This window comes from Coptis chinensis, chromosome 8 (genome assembly GCF_015680905.1).
Source record: "Coptis chinensis isolate HL-2020 chromosome 8, ASM1568090v1, whole genome shotgun sequence".
Classification (NCBI taxonomy): Eukaryota; Viridiplantae; Streptophyta; class Magnoliopsida; order Ranunculales; family Ranunculaceae; genus Coptis; species Coptis chinensis.
Genome location: NC_141463.1, coordinates 32,314,605 through 32,334,649, shown reverse-complemented (window position 1 = coordinate 32,334,649; position 20,045 = coordinate 32,314,605). Strand labels below are relative to the sequence as shown.

The window sequence follows — 20,045 nt, the reverse complement described above, 5'->3', positions numbered from 1 at the left end:
CCTCACAGACCAGATTTCCTACATAGTATGGAGAACCAACACTTCACCTACTATAGATTTATTGCTTAAATCGTTGTAATGTTGGAGGGGCTATAAGAGTCTCTCACCTGATATAACTGTATCTTTTTCTTTTTGCTATATACACAATTACTTTCTAAAAAAAAAAAAAAAAAACCTTTGGCAGAACGTTAACCTATTAAAGAGTACACTTTTTTATTGTTTCATTTTATAAAATAATATTTGCTCCTTGGCCACTTCGCCAGTTTGCGTCCTTGCCCAGTAGGAATTGTCCTCGTGGCCATACGTGACCATGTATTGGGAATAGTATTGGGAATATATAAATTGCAATTTGATTGAACACAATGTCAATTCTCAATGGCAGTGTTCGTGAGTTGACGGTCTTGAAAAACAAAAATCGAAATGGGAAAGACCAACGGGGAAATCAGAAGAATATTTGTTAAAATCTTCATCGGACCACATCAATTGTTGTAATTAATTTAAAAAGGACACAACTGGCCCGGTCGATCACTTTGATGTCCAACAACCGAACATAAGGTAAGTCCATGAAGCTTCAAAATGCTCAGCGACGAGCTTTCCAAAGGAAAAATACTGTTCCTTTAACAATGTTTTGGGCATGTAACAAGGCCTGTTGGAAAATCAAATCTAAAGTTGAATATCAAGTGCTTCCAAAGCATTAAGTAACAAAGGAAGAAAGACAAAATGATAAAAAAAAATTACTAACCATGATCCATAACCAAAACCATATCACTGTCAAGGACAGACGTTATACCATGTGCAATTGTGAGGACTGGATTCTGAGAAGTGCTCCCCAAGTGTTTTCTAAATAAGGCTGTCTGTTACGTTGCAGTATCAACCAATGATGTGGCTTCGTCGAGCACCAAGATTTTGCTCCTCTTAAGTAGCACTCAACCTAGGCATACCAATTGCCTCTGACCCATGCATACTCCAGTTTTCTCCTTTTGCAGTAACTGCAAAACAGAATATGAGCGTATTGAGTTTTACGTACAAGGATTCATTATTAACCAGCAAATAAAAGTAATGTATCAGGGGGTATTAAAACCTAATGAATCAAGCTTCATTTCCTCCTTCCTTACTTCATCACCAAGTTGGCTCTTCTCTAATGCCTACAGCAAGAGATGAGCGTTTTATCAGTTATGGGTAATCATACTAATATACAGGTGTTAGGGTAATGAGCATGCACAAGGGAGCTAAGCATTTGATGTATAAGTGTGCTAACTAGCTACTAAAAGACTGTACCTCCCAAATCTGTTCATTTGAGCATTCTTCAAGCGGATCTAAGTTACTTATCACGGTCCCCTCAAACATGGTTGGATCTTGCGAATTTATGCTTAATCTGGACCGCAAGTCATGTAGTCCAATCTTGGATATATCGATACCATCTATAAAAATCTGTCCAGCAGTGCTACTGTCATATCCTCTTTGACCCGGGAAAATAAGTTCTACAAACTAATGCCGCTAAAACAGTGTCTCTAACAAACAAAATGAAACTCAAAAATCAACTAACCCAACCTGAAGACTACTTTTTCAAACTCAGTTCCCCTTGACAACATTCTCATTCAAAGACAGATGTGTAAATTTTGAATATCCCTTCTGTATGGGCAAACCGAACCTTAATGCCTAAGGAGACGGAGAGCATTGACTCTTTAAGACTTTTCAGTGGACATGACAGCAAAAAACTTCTAAACAACAACGTTCCCATATTTTTGGACTAAAACTTCAACCATTTCTAGAGTCCCTCAGCAGAAACCAAATGATTTTATAGTTCAACTGCTGTAAGAATGATACCTTGCTGCAATCTGAAATAATATTCATCAAGCTTAGCTCTCGCAGAGTCCAACTTAGCTAACAGGGCGTTGCAATGTTGATTTCTCTAATTGTCCTGCTAAGTGAAAGAAAAAAACAACAACAACAACAACTCTAACAAATGATCCCAACACAGAAACTTGATCAGTAGGAAGAAGAAAATAGAAAAACACTCGTATTATTTTTTGAAAGATACTGAAAAACTTATAATTCCAATTAATAAACTTGGATTACTTTATGTTCCACCAGATCTTACAAGTCAGACAAAGAATATTGCAACAACAATCGAACACAAGAAACCACTTAGGAGAAATGTACCGATCAAAGTTGACCCACTTCTGTTTTGAGATTGTGTGAGTTGATCCAGTCCTAATTAAAACAGTAGAGTCAACAATAGCTTATTAAGATTGTAAATAACTAGAGCGCATTAATTTTGAATAAATGAAGGGGCCTGATGCTAACCTGTTGGGCTTGTAATTTGGCACGCAATTCTTCCATGACTTTGGTGTAGTAAGACCTGTTTCAGTATTTTCCTTAGCAAAAGAAACAGTGCACGTAACTCAATGCTATGAGTATGGACATATACATTTTCACTTGAAGTTTGGAAGATAAGCTTACTCTTTCCTGTTGAATTAGCTCCAGGGTCCATACAAATCAATCAAATTGTATAACTAAGAGTGTTGAATCATTTTATAAACATTTTCATTATGTTACAACCTTAGAGCATCTTTAGGAGTGATATCAACCTAGCACCAACAATTTGGTGTTTTTTCAATTTAGGAGAGCTACATCACCCATATTAATGAAAACACCAAATCGGCCAATATTTGGTTCCAGATTTGATGCTATATCAAATCACTCACGCGGTTTTTCCAAAACCTCGCGGTTTTTCCAACACCGTGTGGGCTTGAACTGCTAAATGGGCTTCTATGGCGCGGTTTTGGCAAAACCGCATGGGCTTGGGATTCTATGGGCGCAGTGTTGGCAAAACCGCGTGTGCTTTTTATGAAAATTAGAACTGTGGTGCATAGAATTTGAAAAATTATGAGTTTTGCATAGAAGTTAAGAAATTAATAATTGTGCAATTGAAGAAATTCAAAATTGTGATTCAAAATCGAAAAAATTAAAGAAATTAAAAATCTATGATTATGATTATGATTATGCAGTTCAAAATCTATGATTATGATTTAATCATATAATATCTAAAATGATCCAAAACCTATCATATTACATCAAATTTATTTAGCTCTCTTCTTACGCCCCTTACCACTTGATCCTTCTCCTCTTTCTATTTGGATATTCCTAAGCTGCTCCTCTAAGTTCCTAACCTGAGAATCAAGATCTTCTCTGTCTGTACGGAGGTTAACTACCTCAGCCTGAAGTTCATCATATCCCTGATGTTGTTGCATGTACACCTGCTGAATATTCTCGTACGTTTTTCGAGTCTCGTCATACGCACGTTGGGATTACTAATATGTCTGAGAATATGTCTCCTCCCTTTCTTGGCTATAATGATACACGGCAGTCCTCATCCTATCAAACATACAAATCTGGTTCTCATATCTTTTCCGAATCTCAGTCTGAAAATCCAAGAAAATACATTGTGAGTACATATTATATATATAATTAATAAGATAAATAAAATAACTAAACTCACCGTGGTACACTGATCAATCTGCGGCTCTAATTCATGGCAACGAGCACGAGGCACCTCAGGAATGGAAATGTAAGTAGCCTCCCCATCAGGTCCATACACGACAAACATCCAAGATTACCGGCGCATTATAAGCCGGATGATATGCATTCGTGAGGTTGTGGGTTGTAAAGGTCGTGGTGGATGAGGAATACGTAGCTCACGCCTCATCCCTTCCTTCCAGCCCACAAAACTCGAAAGTTGCTAGCCCGACCAAATGGGGCAACAACGGACTCATGGAGACACACGGTTCCACCATCTATAATCTTGATCGCCATCGCTTCAACAACAAAAGAAGACGATCCGTCAAAGACCACCACCGCATGAACTTCATGAACTTGAATTCTACCCCACAACTTCGCATCACTAACATCCGCATGAGAGCACATGGAACTCCATAACGCCCAACATCTGCTCCAACATCCGCCGCCACAAGCATTCAAACCATACAATCACGTCGCGGCAAAACCTGACTCTCGTGGACGGACAACACACAAGCATGCTTTGACAACTGGATCGTCAAAGGCAGTAGTCAAACGCCAAGGTCTCCACTCAATAGATGACAATGATCTAATATCAATCTGAACACGAGCCATACAGACATTATTTCTAATCTGTCCCCTGTTATGAGTCAAGTGAGGCTCTGACCAACTACCAAATCTAGGGCGAGTATCAGCAATCATGTCTATGTTAGGACAAAAAGTTTGAAAGTACTCATAAAACCAAATCTCTAAAAGTCCTGTGAATCCTGCAATCTGAGGACTTCTACTTCCGAATGTCTATGAAGCTTTATCTAACGCCGCTATCAATGTGGCATATACTGAGCTACCCAGGTTATAATATCTCATAGCATACAAATCAAATACATAAGCATAATATCCCAGTCGTACTGTAGAATAACCATTGGAAAACAAAACATGCTCAATAAAAAATATCAAAAAAGCCCTAACATATACATCAGCACCCTCACTACCAAGTAGAACAATCAAAGCTAACTCTGCTCGTGTATCAGGATCTAAGAGGGGGTCCATATGTGCAGTCTTAATATGAGATAGTGATAAGAGCCCAAAACTGTAGTTTTAACCCCTTAATAATCATACTGTTAGACCAATTATGTGAATAATAAGTAAGAGTTAATACTGATTACGCGTTTTTATGCATTTCAGGCTTCAAAGTCCATTATGTGCGTAAATGTGCCACTTTAGCGAGATAAAGGAGCAAAAAGTCAGTGAACTTCCTCCGAATGCCATATCTTTGGACTCGGACCGCGGAATGAGGCCTACCTTATGTCAAAACAACCGGCTCGGAAAGAGCTTTGCAATGGTCCAAGCCTTGACCCAACCAGAGGAGCAGAAGTGGACGAAAAGTCTGTGGAAGCCAACTGCAGCTGAAGAGGCCTTTTTGGACTGAAAGAATTGGGTTTTGGGCCTGATTCTCTGGCCCAAAACATGGCTCCAAGCCCATGCACGATTTTTGGATCTGAATGTATAAGAACAAAAGCTTAACTCAGTCTTAATGGTAGTTAGGTTAGGTAGATAGCTTAGAATGGAAAGTAGCCATTAAAATAGCTTCTAGATCTAGATTTAATTGTTTTATTTAATTAGTTTCAAATCCTTTATTAGATTAAACCTTTGGATCTTGTTCTTCATTTGATTAGATCAATAAAGTAGTGTCCTTTATCAATTTCGTTTTGTCATTTACAATTTATTAGATCTAAATTCAATTCTTGTTACCATTCAATTCTTAGTTATTAATTAGATTCCATTATTGTGTAATTAAGTAAATTTCAATGCTTTATATTATGTTTAGTTTAAATTTAAATGGAAATGATTATGAATGATTCAAGGCTAAACCTCCATTAGAGGGGTTGAGAAGCCTTGATGAAAGCTTGATTCCGTTTAACGTAAATCGTCGTAATTTCTATTCCACGCCGAGAAATAATTAGTTCACCATGAGAATGGGTTTAATTGTTCACATGCTAGTTATAAATTGGTAGAAATGCCATGTGTAATTAGGGATTAGGAAGAACCGATTGTTCTCATTAGCAGCGATTCGATTCGGATTACTTACTTAATTGTCGCTGGTGGATTAAGTTGAGTTAAGGTGGAATCAATCCCCCTCTAACTCCTTATCATCGAATCAACGTAGCATTCCGCTTAGTATTCTCGATAACCGACTAGTGCATTTCGGTGGGTAGTTGCATCGTAGTCTAGTCCCCTTTTAAGTAAAGCTCTCATTGACTTTAAGTAGAGTATTGAGACTAGAAAACAAGCATACTGGAAGGACTAAGAGTGGAACGAATCACTTTACTCCACTATATCTCATAGGATTGAGAGTAGAAAAAATATCTTTGATAAACAAAGGCTCACAAGTCTAGTTGTTAGTTTACTTACGTTGTGAATTCATCACTCATTTCAGTAGGTAGACTAATCATTTTTATCATTATCAAATGCAACACCGCCATCTTAGTTTCACTTTCGTATTGTTTTCGTGAGTGTTAGTACTTGTTTTAAAGTCTCATTTCACCCACCCACCCTTTGTTGAATCATACCGGTTGTCCATTTTATAGTTGAAAAATTTCGGCAAAATTTACACCTTGAAGGCCATCCTCCTTGAGCGACCATACTATGTTATTGGACCGAAAGGACCGACCAGCCCATATGGAGCGACCCGCACTCTAAAACACTTGTAATTTGAAAATTACCGAAGGCCGAGCCACTCGTGGTTAAATTTTTCGGATTTCGGCGGTTTTGATTCGAACTTTGCTCTTTCATATTTTTCGTGTTCTAACCTGCTATATACACCGAACAAGCGTAAACAAGACGCTTATTCATAAGCCGAAGCAAGGACGAATCGGTATTCCTTTCTTCCACACCTCGCATCTCCTCGTTAGAGTTTTATACTAGTATATCGAATTGTTTGGAGTGTTGCATGTTTAGTTAAGCTCGACTTAGTCTTGCATGAGATTAAGGTCCGGTAGAACAAAAACACCAAACGTAAATACAACAACAAAGAAACAAACAAGTCTATCTAGTATACCACACACTACACCTCTAGCTACTATTTCACACACACCACCGATATAATGGGGAAGAAAGAGAGACTCCTCTCTCGACTTCTACAAAGCCTTGAGCGATAGCCCCAAATCTTGCATCGCTCTAGCGGACCCAGTGGGATTTCATAATCCCTCCAAATATTTTAATTTGTTACCCGCTTTTCATGGTTTAGACCATGAAAACCTTATCGGACATCGTAGGATTGAACAAGTCTTAACAACATTCCACCATCCTACGGTTGGTACGGAACAAATTAAATTAAGGGTATTCCCTTTCACCTTAGCCGATAAGGCGGCGTCTTGTTAACTGCCCAAGCCTAATTCGTGGACTCGTGGGGCTAAACTTGTTCAAATTGTTTATGGAACATTTTACCCACCCCTAAAGACGGATGAGATGCTTTCCAAGATTCATTTCTTTTCGACAAAATCCTCATGAATCATTTTCGTGAGGCTTGGAATCGTTTCACCGACCGCTTATAGAGTGTCCACACCATAACCTAGCAAAAGACACGTTAGTTCGTTCGCTTTTTCAAAGGACTTCAACATCACCATAAAGAAGTCCTTGACATTATGAATGGGGGTAGTTTCTTAAGTAAAGGAGCCTCGGTGGCTTATAAATTTTAGAAGACCAAACTAAGCTTAAATAATAATTGGGGGTAGTGATGATATCCCCCGCCTAGTTCTTCTTCAACAGTTAAGGCCCCGGTATGTTTGAAATTAAACACGATTCCGAGCTTAAAACTCTAATCGAATCACTCACTAAAAAGGTAGAGGCCATTTCTCAGACAACAAAAGCCTATCCCCGTCCATGAGTGTAAATTCAAACCCATGTAGTTTCGTTGAGTCCCGAAAGCATCCCGACTTTAATCGTCCCTATAGCCTATGAACAAAGGCTTGTTCCATTAATAGTGAACCTAACCCCTTGGAGACAAAATCCCAACTTCGGTTGGAGGAATAACCAACAAGTCACACCTCAAGGGTACAATAATCAATATGTTAGGCCAACGCATGCTTTAACCAAGCTCCACTACGACAAGGGACAGAGTCGGGTAATTTTAATAATTATAACAACCAAGTGCAACCTCGACAAGGTCAAGCACAAGGTCAAGGTAATTATAATAATTATAATGCTAATAGAGGTATCGTCCCCGTAAATAATAATTATCAAAATCCACCTATAAATAATTCACGGAAATAGTTCCAAATACACCACCCGTGACTACTACACCCACACAAACAACAGGATCGCCTTCGACACCTTCATACAAGTGAGCCAAAAACTTTTCCAAACCATGGCTCAATCTAACCAACAGCTTCTACAATCCGTTAATAATTTAACCCAACAGTTGGCTCAAGATAAAGCCCAAACCAAAGGTGTGTTGCCAAGTCACGCAATACATAATCCTAAAACAACAAACACAAACCTTGAGGTAACGGATAATACTAGTAATGAATTTGAAAATGTAGGTGAGATAAATGCCATCACCACTCTCCGTTCTGGCAGAGTGGTTGATAACAAGGTAACTATGCCTATAGTTACCCCACCAGTAGCCCCTACACCTACTATTTTACTAGATACCTAAATAGAAACCTAAGAGCCTACCATTTGTAGAGGTACCGATTACAACACAACCTAAGAAACGAAAAGCCACGCTTAAACATCCAGTGATGATACCATTGCTAAATATAGACGAAACCACCGTTTCCACAAAAATTAGCCATGTTAACTAGGGATACAAATTACGAGGAGATTAGGGACGTTTTCAAGAATCTAACTATAAACCTTCCCTTCCTCGAAGCTATTAAAAAGCTACCACATCATGCTAAGTTTCTTAAGGAATTGTGGTACTACTAGGCGAAGACAAATATACAAAAAGACGCTTTTTACGTAACAATTCCCCAACCTTATCCAACATAATGGAATTGTTAAGTACAAGGACCCCCACGGTCGCCCCATCGCATAATGCACCTTAGGAGATTCCTATAATGACGACGACGGCGTTATTACCTACTGGGGCTAGTGTTAACTTACTCCCATTTTATTTGTATAGACAAATAGGTCTAGACAAGATGCAACCCACTAAAATGACGTTGCAATTAGTCGATCGGTCTATTAAGTATCCTAAGGGTGTAGTCGAAAAATGTGTTGGTAAAAGTTCGTGGATTTCTACTATCCGGCTGATTTTGTAGTCCTCGATACGAAGTCGCTAACGACTCTGTCCCGATCATTCTAGTATCCCCTTTCTTGGCAACCGCCAATGCGCCATTAATTGCCGTGATGGTTCAATGTCCATGTCTTTTGGCCATCTTGTCATTGAAGTCAATGTTTTAAAACAAGGACACGCTTACCCGATTCGCCTATGGATGGAGAGGTTAGCATGATCGAGCTTTGCTCGAGATTATTTCAACAACACGTTCTCTGATAGTCATATGCCCAAAATTCTTTCCTTTGGAAAGTCAGACTCCAACATTTTCATCCCTACACTAGTCGATACATGTATTATTGATGAGGAAGGGATAGAGGATTTTCTCAAAGATGTAAAGGACTACCATAGTAATGTGGATATGACCAATCTAGATGAGGAATTGAATGAGTTTCTTCGAGTAGGTGACAATTCACCCTATCAAGAACTAACTTGCACAACATCCACCTCGACTCTCCTCCTTCCACCCTTTCAAAGGAATCTCGAGTTTGCACTCGATCCTTTTGTTTCTCCTGTGCTTCATAATTTTTTAAATCCTCCTAGCAAACAGATACTTCAGAAGGACAAACTATTTGACACCTTCATTTTCAGAATTGAGACAATCCCTACACACACAATGAATGAGTTCGGTGCTAAAACCACATCCTCATTGTGTACAAGCTGTCTTTCTACAACTTATCCATATCCACCATATTCTCCACACCCATTCACTTTTCCACACTTATTTACTAGAACACCCACTCATTCAAAAATTAAAAAGAAGGTGCATGATAGGTTACACAATAGGGTAATCCGACTTCCCTTTCATATCACTAGGTTGAGTCATAGGGAAAATTGGTGTTTGATTGTGTTTGGATATGTTTTCTGTGATATTTATTTATGGAATGATCCACAACTATTTCGGTTGTTGATATATGATCAATTGCATGTTCATACATATGTTTTAGATAAAGTCTCGAATCCTACTATAAACGACTCAATTTCTGTGTTTGGTGCACTTCCTTACACTTTAATATATTGGCGAAAGTGCACCATTAAGGTAACCGGCCCCTCCCTATGGAGTGTGTGGCTGTAAGTACGGATCCTAAGTCCACGGTTCACATAGTTCACGCTTTTCCACTTTTGCATGTTTTTCTCGGATTTTGAGTCATGTTTCTCTATGGTGTGAATTATGTCTTTATTGCTTACTGTTTTTCTTTCTAAAAATAAATAAAAAAAAAAAAATAAAATAAACATAGTAATCTAGGAAGTCTCTCGAATCGACTTTAAAAGACCTTATCGCTAAAAACAAATTTTCTAAGCTTCGTTGTAAAAATTTGTTTGGGGGTGGGTGTTAAATGTTCCGTAATAAATGTTTTATGTCCCATTAGAGTTGCTTAGGCCGCTTTTATTGTATTACGATTTGGATTGACATAATCTATTAATTTAGAGTTCATTCGCTCGCGATAGCTTACGCCATGCACGCACTTCGAGGCGTTTTCCACTATCTCGTATGTCATCTGAAGTCGGAATAGAGTGTTTTATGGATCATTGGATAGGAAATTCTCTCCCGATCATTTCCGTATCTCATTCGCATAAATCGGACCGGTAACGGCTGGAATTTTGATTTGAAATTCATGCGAAAAAATCAAAAAATCAAAATTTCGATTTTGGGCTTGGGCCCAACCAGCTTAACCCGCCCACCAATTAATTCGGCCTTTTACATTCTCAGCAACAGTTCATCATTTTTTCCACTCCATTCCGCCATTAACAAAGCTCAAAACCCTAACAAAAAAATAAAAAATTAAAAAGAAATACCATAAACTCACGCCAACCATCAAATTTCCAAGCCAAATCTCTTCTAAAACTAAAACCAAACCACCTCCACCAATTTAACCCAACAAAACCACCAAAAATTCAAAATTTGGTGTCAAGCAATGCCACCACACCGCCACCACCATTGCTTCTTTCAGTCGGTCAAGCTAAACCACCACCACCACATCATATTTAAACCCTCACCCATTCCAAACACTAGATGGCTCAACGCCGAATTATACCGAGCAAGTTTTCATCTGCAGACCATTTCGCTACCGCTTTTACGTGTGACGAATGGCTAGTAGAGACTGAATAGTCTCGCAAACCAAGCCTTCTACCACGAAGACTTGGTCCGACGCTTCTACAACACCGTGGAGTTGGAGGGAGTAGGATTTTGTGATGGTAAGGAAGAAGAGAAGGGAGTTGACCATCGGGTCTTGGGTCGAGATTCTAGGCATTCCGCCTAGAATCCATCTAGAGGCCACCTTTACAGAGCCCCAGTTTGATGGGGTGGAGCCATTGATGGGCGCATCACATCAATGGAGCTACAATACAAACTCATTGTGTTCGCCAGGCATCCTCGGGACCAACCAAATTGCCACCAACCCGGGATTAATCGAATGTCCTAGGGAAGGACAAGGTCGTGACATCGGTCGACTGCCTCCATCGCCCTATGGATACTCCAGGGAGCGTAAGTACGATTTCTGTATCCCGAGTTTTTGCCGAAAGCATGATTAGGGGGGTCGGAAGGTCTTTGGCACCTCTTCCCGTGTTAATCACCAAGATCATGTCAAGATGAAAGCAGCCTCCAAACCGAGAGGATTTACATTACCCCACCTAACACGCAATCTATAGGGAGTGTGTCAACAAGTTTGGAGGAGGGCGGAGGATAGAGAGGAAGAAGAAGAGGATGGTGGGCTGGGAATGAAGAGGATGAGGATGCCTCCGGGATGAGGAGGGCGTGACCTCGCTTTGATGCGGATGCCTTCCGAGGGTGTTGGTCTGATGCGTAACGCATGGCTATGCTTCATAGGGACATCGCTTCACTAAACACTATCTGACAGACCTCCTGACTCGACAGGCGACTATTCATCACAACTTCGAGATCCGCACCCGCAGAGAGGATGAGAGATGGGATGGGCAGCGCGGGGCTGAGATGGAAGCCCCAGCGCCGGTAGAGTGGATATGCTTGCACGCTTCCCACCTCATCATAGACTGCCCGAGGACACTATGATGAGGCATGAGCGCCGTCGACGAAGACGATCGCTGGGACCTTCGGAGCCCGTGAGCCACCACTAGAGAGTGTGCCCCCACCACCGCTGGCGATGTTTAGAGAGTCTGAGGATTGATAGTGGTTGTTGTTTTATTTACTTTTGTTGTGTTATTTACTTTTGTTGTTTTATTTACTTTTGTTGTTTTTATTGTAATGTAATTTTTATTTCCGTAATTTGAATATTGTAGTGGTACTCTAAATGAAATTTTAATATAAGGGCTTATTTTCATTATGCATGGTTGTTTCATATCAACCCCACCTTCCCAACTTGTTTGGGGGTGGTTTTATCAATTCAAGCATTATTTTTGTATAACCCTCGTATTAGAATTAATTGCGGAGTCAAGGTGAAAATATGGTTGTTTAGGCAGAAATATGATTAAGTATCATTGTAGGATGAAATCTAGATTAAATAGGTACATTCTATCATAAAATCAACCTAAAAGATACTGGGTTTGAATTAGAATCCAGGATATGAGTTGTTTCCGTTTTCGAGTTTGGAAATTTTAGGATTTCCGGAAACTGCCGTAATTAGTTTTGGCAACTTTCCGATCCTTTTTAGCAACTTTAAACCTATATAAACTTGATACAAACTATCCTCACAACTCACACTACACCTAAACTCCATCACTCACCTTTCACACCCGCGATTCCCACGTTTCGACTTCATTTTCGCAAAATCGAATCTTCGGAGCGCCAGCCTTTGGAAGATAAGCGCTACACTTCGACAAAAATTTTGTCGAGCGCCCGCCCAAGTCAAGTGCGACTCGCTTAAAAACACCGGAATTCCAAAATACTAATAAGCCTGCGCCAGCTCCTCCTTGAAGCGACTTCATTTATCGGAATTCCAAAACAAAAAAAGACCGCTGGTTGCCAAGCCCGCTGACTTCGTGGACCAGAAAATTTTCCAGTTTTTTTTACAGTAGTATCCGGATCATTCGCAGCTATCCCAAAGCGTAATTTTGAGATGACATCTCCAACATTGATACCGAACAGCTTTTCAAGATTTGTTCCAAAGCACTACTTACGGTGCTTGGTTTCACGAGGTGATCACATATGTTGGTTTGGGGAACCTCTTATGGTAAGACCGGCCGAACTTTATTCTCCAAAGACTTGCATCTTATTTTTATAATAACTGCATTTTCTTTGAGAGACCGGATGGAGAACAAGTGTTCTCCATCAACATTGACGATGAACCAATGGAAATTACCGTGTTCTTGCTAGCATTTGTTCTTGGACTTGCTATGCCCGAGATACAAGACCCATGGTGCTATTGGGTCGATAATATGCATGTCTACACTTATGAAGTCTTTGCACGAGGCTTATGGGGCGTGCATTTTCCAGATTGGTGACCAAGGGGACTATAACGCCGCCGCGGGTAGCCCGTCCATGAACATAGGAACCTATTATGTTTTGGATTATGTTAAACATTTTAGGGAATGGCGTTTTCTTCAATGAATGACGCCACTTGCAGCGTTTTCCTTGCTTTAGCCAATGGACGCCGGTTCTATGACCTTCCCGAACTTTGATGTCTAGTTTAGCACGAGCCTATACAATGAGACATAAGTACCTTCTTATGCATGTTCTAATTTCACGTGATTATGCTATGTTTCTTTCCTCGTTTTTGTACACGCTTCACGGGATTGGATTAGGGTAGACACGGTTGCGACCCACCAATAGTATTATTCGATCTTTCCGCAAATGACTTGGCAAGGGTGGCGGATACAACCTCACCAGTTGCACCCTACAACCCATCGGACCAAGTGGCACTTAATAGGTTAGCAACCATAGATGATAAATGGCGTGAAGCCCCGCAAATTATCATAGCATGGCAAGACGCGAAGGAGCCCTCACTTCTTTATAGAAGTAGAGGATGGCGAAGATGATGAATAACAAATGAGTGGAGGTAAGTTTTAGTTTCTCAAAGTGTCCGCTTACGTCCCAAGCAATTTAATTCTCTAACCCCATAATGGGTAGAACTCATATAGAGTTGTGGTCGGTTTTATTTCCTATATTAGTACGCTCTAACCTTGTTTTACAGATGTTCCCGAATTTCACGCCTTGATGGGTATTTTTCCTACCCTCTCTATTTAAATGCTTTGAGGACAAAGCATGCTTTTTGTTTGGGGGGCATAGAAACTCGTGTAATTAAGACATCCTGTTAGGATATAGATAGACATAATATGCATTGTTTTCTAGTTAAAATTTCAAAAATTTAAAAATATAAATAAATAAGTCATGCTATACACTTAGGAATATTGGTATTGTTTCTTTCTCCATGCTCTTAACAATCTAGAAGTCTCACATAGCTTTTGCATCGTAATTGTTAGGACCTTAGGTTAATATGTAGGTAATAATCTTTGCATCTATCTATAAATATATTACATGAGTATCTATGATCGTTTGGCGAAAGTTTTCCAAATCTAGGCTAGAGTACTTTATTCTACAAATCCTGTGAGAATATAGCCTAAAAGCCTTATATGAAAATAAAACATTTGAGAAATGACACAAGGGAGAAGTAAAATCGGATAGAGAAATCACACGCCCACTTGCTTGATCACTAAACCATATCCTAAGCGAGAATTTAGGCCCTTTTGGATCGATATAGCCGTAAATTCAAACCCATGAATTATTTTCCGCTAGTAAGCCCCTCCGAGCCTTTCATTAGCCCTTCCATAAACCACAATTCCTTTACCCTCCTCAAGTTACAAAAAAAAAAAAAAAAAAAAAAAAAAAAATATATATATATATATATATATATATATATATATATATATATATATATATATATATATATATATATATATATATATATAATAAATCAACCTACCCAATGAAGATAAGTCCGAGAATAGAATGAGTGAAGAAAGAAGAAAAAAAAACAAAAATTAGTTAGTTCTTCTAAAAGAAAAGAAGTTTCCATCCAAGGAAAAAGAAAAAAAAAAAAAAATAGAAATAAATAAAACTCCAAAAATAGAATAAAAAGTCAAAAGCCAAAGAAAAAAAAAAAAAAAAAAAAAAAAAAAAATATGGCTAAGGATGGAAACAAATTGTAGAAGCAAAAAGTAAATAACAAGGTTTTCTAGTTACATAATATGAAGACTCTATTATCTCGACTTGTCCTTTAGAATATCCATTTCTTTCCTTCTTAAACCATCTCCTAATCCCCGTAACACCTAATAAAGACCTCTAGCTCAATTAGGAATAGGTTAGTGTGATAGTAAGTGGCGGATGTGTTTGATCGACTCAGGCCTCGTGGTGTCATTGAGATTGTAAGGTAAAGTGTGCCCACTATACATCAAGTAGCCTTGAGTGAAAAATCGAGTGTTGTTTCTTGACTATTATTGTGAGAACCTACTTAAGGACGCTTATTCGAAGTTCTCGAAACAAACCTACTAAACATTTTATAGTACTACTATCAGGTATATGTTTATTGTAGATGCTAGATTATTATGCATATATTAGCTTAGGTTTTGACTTGGTTATTCTTGTTCATAGCTAGTGAGACGATAGATAATTTGGAGCATGAATAAGGAAACAATAGTTTTATTTTCTTAGTCCTTGTAGTATAGATGAAGTTTGTGAGTACCTTCACCGAAAACTCTCACGAGGCTATAACTCGTCCCACTAGGGAATTCCTAGTGGTTTAAGGCCTTGTTGCATATGGTCAATGCAATCGCACTCAAATAAACGAGAGTAGTTAGAACTCCATTTTTGGTCACTTATTCTAATTTCTCATCTTTGCTTGAGGACAAGCAAAATCTTTCTTTGGGGTGGTTTGATAAGAGCCCAAAACCGTAGTTTTAACCCCTTAATAATCATACCGTTAGACCAATTATGTGAATAATAAGTAAGAGTTAATACCGATTACGCGTTTTTATGCATTTCGTGCTTCAAAGTCCATTATGTGCGTAAATGTGCCACTTTAAGCGAGATAAAGGAGCAAAAGTCGCAGAACTTCCGAATACCATATCTTTGGACTCGGACCTCGAATGAGGCCTACCTTATGTCAAAACGACCGCCTCGAAAGAGCTTTGCAATGGTCCAAGCCTTGACCCAACCAGAGGAGCAGAAGTGGACGAAAAGTCTGTGGAAGCCAACTGCAGCTGAAGAGGCCTTTTGAATTTGAAAAGAATTGGGTTTTGAATCGGGCCCAAAACATGGCTCCAAGCCCATGCACGATTTTGGATCTGAATGTATAAGAACAAAAAGCTTAACTCGTTGTTAATGGTAGTTAGGTTAGGTAGATAGCTTAGAATAGAAAGTAGCCATTAAAATAGCTTCTAGATCTAGATTTAATTGTTTTATTTAATTAGTTTCAAATCCTTTATTAGATTAAACCTTTGGATCTTGTTCTTCATTTGATTAGATCAATAAAGTAGTGTCCTTTATCAATTTCGCTTTTGTCATTTACAATTTATTAGATCTAAATTCAATTCTTGTTACCATTCAATTCTTAGTTATTAATTAGATTCCATTATCAGGTAATTAAGTAAATTTCAATGCTTTATATTATGTTTAGTTTAAATTTAAATGGAAATGATTGCGAATGATTCAAGGCTAAACCTCCATTAGAGGGGGTTGAGAAGCCTTGATGAAAGCTTGATTCCGCTTTTAACGTAGAGTCGCCGTAATTTCTATTCCACGCCGTAAAATAATTAGTTCACCATGAGAATGGGTTTAATTGTTCACATGCTAGTTATAAATTGGTAGAAATGCCATGTAATTAGGGATTAGGGAGAACCGATTGTTCAAATAATTCGGATTACTTACGACTTCGCCGCTAGTGGATTAAGTTGAGTTAAGGTGGAATCAATCCCCTAACTCCTTATCATCGAATCAACGTAGCATTCCCTTTAGTATTCCGATAAACCGACTAGTGCATTTCGCGGGTAGTTGCATCGTAGTCTAGTCCCCTTTCGTAAAGCTCTCATTGACTTTAAGTAGAGTATTGAGACTATAAAACAAGCATACGGAAGGACTAAGAGTGGAACGAATCACTCTACTCCACTATATCTCATAGGATTGAGAGTAGAAAATATCTTTGATAAACAAAGGCTCACAAGTCTAGTTGTTAGTTTACTTACGTTGTGAATTCATCACTCATTTCGTAGGTAGACTAATCATTTTTATCATTATCAGATAGCTTAATACCATAAGAATCATAAATATTTGCACCCAAACGAGGAAAACTCATAAGCATATTATCCATATTCTCATAATTTGTATGAAAAGGTATCAGTTGGCCTATACCGGTACTCAACCCAGAAATCATAGTGAAGTCTAGTGGTGTGAACCCTAACTCCGCATAAGGGAAATAAAATGTATGAGTTCTACTCCACCATCTTTCTACTAAAGCTATGACTACTGCCCAATCAGCCTTCTCATAATCTACATCAACCAAAAGACTCAAAAGTGTATACAAAATATTATCTCTAATATGTACAAACTCATCCAAACTCTTAATAACCTTCCACCACTCTCTAACACTATGTAAAGCCGATCTAACTCGGTAGTCAATAACATGCTGATATTATGAAAAAAAATAATACGTATAAGATAAATAATTAATTGATCCAACTCAACAAATTAATATTCAAAATATTTAATCAAAACTAATTAATTACCTGAGTATTAGCCACTGCACTCGACACGTGTTTTGTGTCACGTGTAGAAGACACAACTTCCATATCAAGTGCTTCTCCAGGTGCAAATTGCCAATCGAAGTCGTTCATCTGATACTCCAGTACATACGGATGTCTATCAGCCAGCGCGACATCCTCGGGTTCTTCTCCCCCATCGTATTGTACTTCCTCGGGTGTTTCTCCCCCATCGCCAATGTCATGTGTGTACTGCCAATCATCACCGTCGAAAGGTTCAAAAGAATTCATATAAAATTTTAAGAGTTTAGATAGGTTTTTGTTTTTTTTTTAACTAAAGAGAAGGTTTTATAATTGTGAGAAGAGGTGAAAGTGACTGAACCGCGTGGCTTTGAAGTTGTTTATATAGAAGTAGCACGCGGTGTTCTGAACACCGCATGGTTTTCTGAAAACCGCGTAGGCTTGGGCCTGTCAGTTAGGCTTTAGTGGCGCGGTTTTGGCAAAACCGCGTAGTTGCTTGGTAAAATTTTGATGTACTGTTGCTCCTAAAGTTGTTTGGTATTTTTTTGGTTCAAAATTTTGGTGTTTTTTTTGTATCTCTCCTAAAATATGCTGTTAGTAATCACAGCTCGGTTTACCTGTGAAAGGGTAGAGGATTCTGCTTCAAGTTTTGCTTTCACCATCAATTCTGTCTCCTCTTTCAGACTCCTTATTTTCGACTTAGCTGCCAATTTCCAAAAAAATTACAACAAATATTCATAAAAGACCTGATTGGAGATGAATTTCCATGCATGAATGGAAGTGATCTGAGTTTGTTCTTCAGCTGAGTTCTTCGCCGCTTGACCTTCACATTTGTCCCCAAGAAGAAGAAACATCTGTCAACTTAATAAATAAGAAAAACATCAAATCGATTCAATTGAAGATGAACCGTGTTTATTAGATCTAAAAAAATTTAGAGAGAGAAGGAAATACCATTCATTTGAAACACATTTTTTTTTTCTGAACACTAAAACACTCTCTCAGCTCACAAATCCCGTTTTTATCTTTCCTCTTCTTCGTTCGGCTCCCACTGTTTTACGGTATACTAGTATAATCTATAACTCCTGTAAGCATCATAACAGCATTCCTCACATCTATTTTCTTCCTGCTGTACAGTCGAATGAGTTACACTTGGCTCAATAGACAATTTCAAACTTGTTTTTGGTTGTCCATTCTGGTAAGAATTGACCTGCTGTGTCATTTCCTCCACCCTCAAGGTGGGTCTTTCATTTGTTGTAAATATTGATTCTCTCAAGGTGAAAGAAATCTCCGGCAACAAAAGTATGCCTCTTGCACTCCACCTCAATCCAGCTGGTTTTTTCACATCTTTTTCCTTCATCAATCTCCTCAAGTCCTTGACCCCAACATCCCATCTTTCATCTGCTGCATATATATTTGACATCACAATGTGATTTCCAATATTATTGGATTCAACATCGAAAAGGTGATCTGCTACAATACAAGCACCAAGTAGCGTATCCCACACATTTGCATTAGCTTCAACAGGCATGGAAGTTACAAAATAATAAGCATCTTTCAAGCGGCCTCCCCGTGCTAGAAGATCCATAATGCTCCATTGTAGACTTGATGCCATATACCATCTCAATCGATTCAAAAACTTTCCAGCCTTCATCCACGAGGCCCGCATGACTGCAGTAATTATAACATGATCAGGCTTAATGCCTGAAGTGAGCATCCCATAGAAAACCTGGAGCGCCTCAGCTCCTCTCCCATACCATGCATTGCATACCCACCAACCATTGCTGTGAACATTACCAGATCTTTCTGAGGGCTCAAATGAAAGAGCTTGCAAGCACTCTTTATGCTTCCACATTTCGAGTACACGTCCAAAAGAGCTCCTCCCAATCATACATCTTGGAAACAAGACCTTACAACATATCCATGACACTGGCTTACTAAGTCCACAGAAGCCAAGCGGGCACAAACTGGAAGAATGCTCAACACTCACCATATCAGGTTTCATTCCCCACATTTGTAGCTCATTGAACAAACTGACAGCATGTTTGGGACAGTCATTGTCAGCATATGCTCGAACCATTAGATTCCAAGTAGTGAGATCCTTTCGAGACATTATTAAAAATAACCTCTGCATTATACATCAGGGGTAGTGAAAAGCAAGTCTGTAGAGTGGCATGTTGTCAAGAGATGGCAATTATAACAATTAGCTCAGCCCCTGCCGAAACGGTTGTGTCAAAGAACACTTATACCTCAACCATTAGGGATGATTTAGGAGGATTGTTTTTGCTATCTAGAAAGAACTAGCCGCACAACTTGTGCTTGTCCCGGCCTACTGCCTTTATATAATTTATTTCGGATATTCAACAAAAAATCGATGCTTTGGAAAATCTAACCAATAATCTTGATATAAAACAAAACGAGTAAATAGAAAATGATAATTCATTGGTCCCATCCAAGTTTTGAGGCCGATGGTATCTTTTGCGTGCCGCCAATCTTGAAAACAAATTTGAATAACAGGTTGGTCTAAAAAGATAAAAGCCTTTTTTTTTTCCAGGAACGGATAGGA

The 20,045-nt window shown here is 38.8% G+C and overlaps 1 protein-coding gene and 1 long non-coding RNA gene across 3 annotated transcripts; both read right to left on the bottom strand.

The window, feature by feature from the left end:
* Nucleotides 1-335: 335 nt before the first annotated feature.
* Nucleotides 336-20,011, bottom strand: LOC147481117 (putative pentatricopeptide repeat-containing protein At5g08490). 2 transcript variants are annotated; one of them, XM_086577194.1, is made up of 11 exons: nt 18,434-20,011; nt 18,229-18,343; nt 18,100-18,185; nt 17,489-17,713; nt 2,308-2,362; nt 2,164-2,214; nt 1,828-1,921; nt 1,279-1,431; nt 1,082-1,145; nt 743-989; nt 336-646 (listed from the first exon to the last, which is right to left on the bottom strand). In XM_086577194.1, exons 2-7 carry the CDS (start codon nt 18,248-18,250, stop codon nt 1,881-1,883), a joined length of 480 nt encoding a protein of 159 aa, XP_086433320.1. In that variant the 5' UTR covers nt 18,251-18,343; nt 18,434-20,011; the 3' UTR covers nt 336-646; nt 743-989; nt 1,082-1,145; nt 1,279-1,431; nt 1,828-1,880. The 2 variants fall into 2 exon arrangements, with proteins under 2 accessions (XP_086433320.1, XP_086433319.1); XM_086577193.1 differs by lacking the exon at nt 17,489-17,713 and adding an exon at nt 2,432-2,469 and having other exon boundaries at nt 1,828-2,214; nt 18,100-18,305.
* Nucleotides 2,969-4,587, bottom strand: LOC147481118 (uncharacterized). The gene is made up of 2 exons (XR_015204453.1): nt 3,503-4,587; nt 2,969-3,425 (listed from the first exon to the last, which is right to left on the bottom strand). It is a non-coding gene; the product is annotated as an uncharacterized LOC147481118 (long non-coding RNA).
* Nucleotides 20,012-20,045: the final 34 nt, after the last annotated feature.

Coding starts and splice junctions, on each gene's coding strand:
- LOC147481117 (XM_086577193.1), bottom strand. CDS start 19,613: ATGCAGAGGTTATTTTTAATAATGTCTCGAAAGGATCTCACTACTTGG.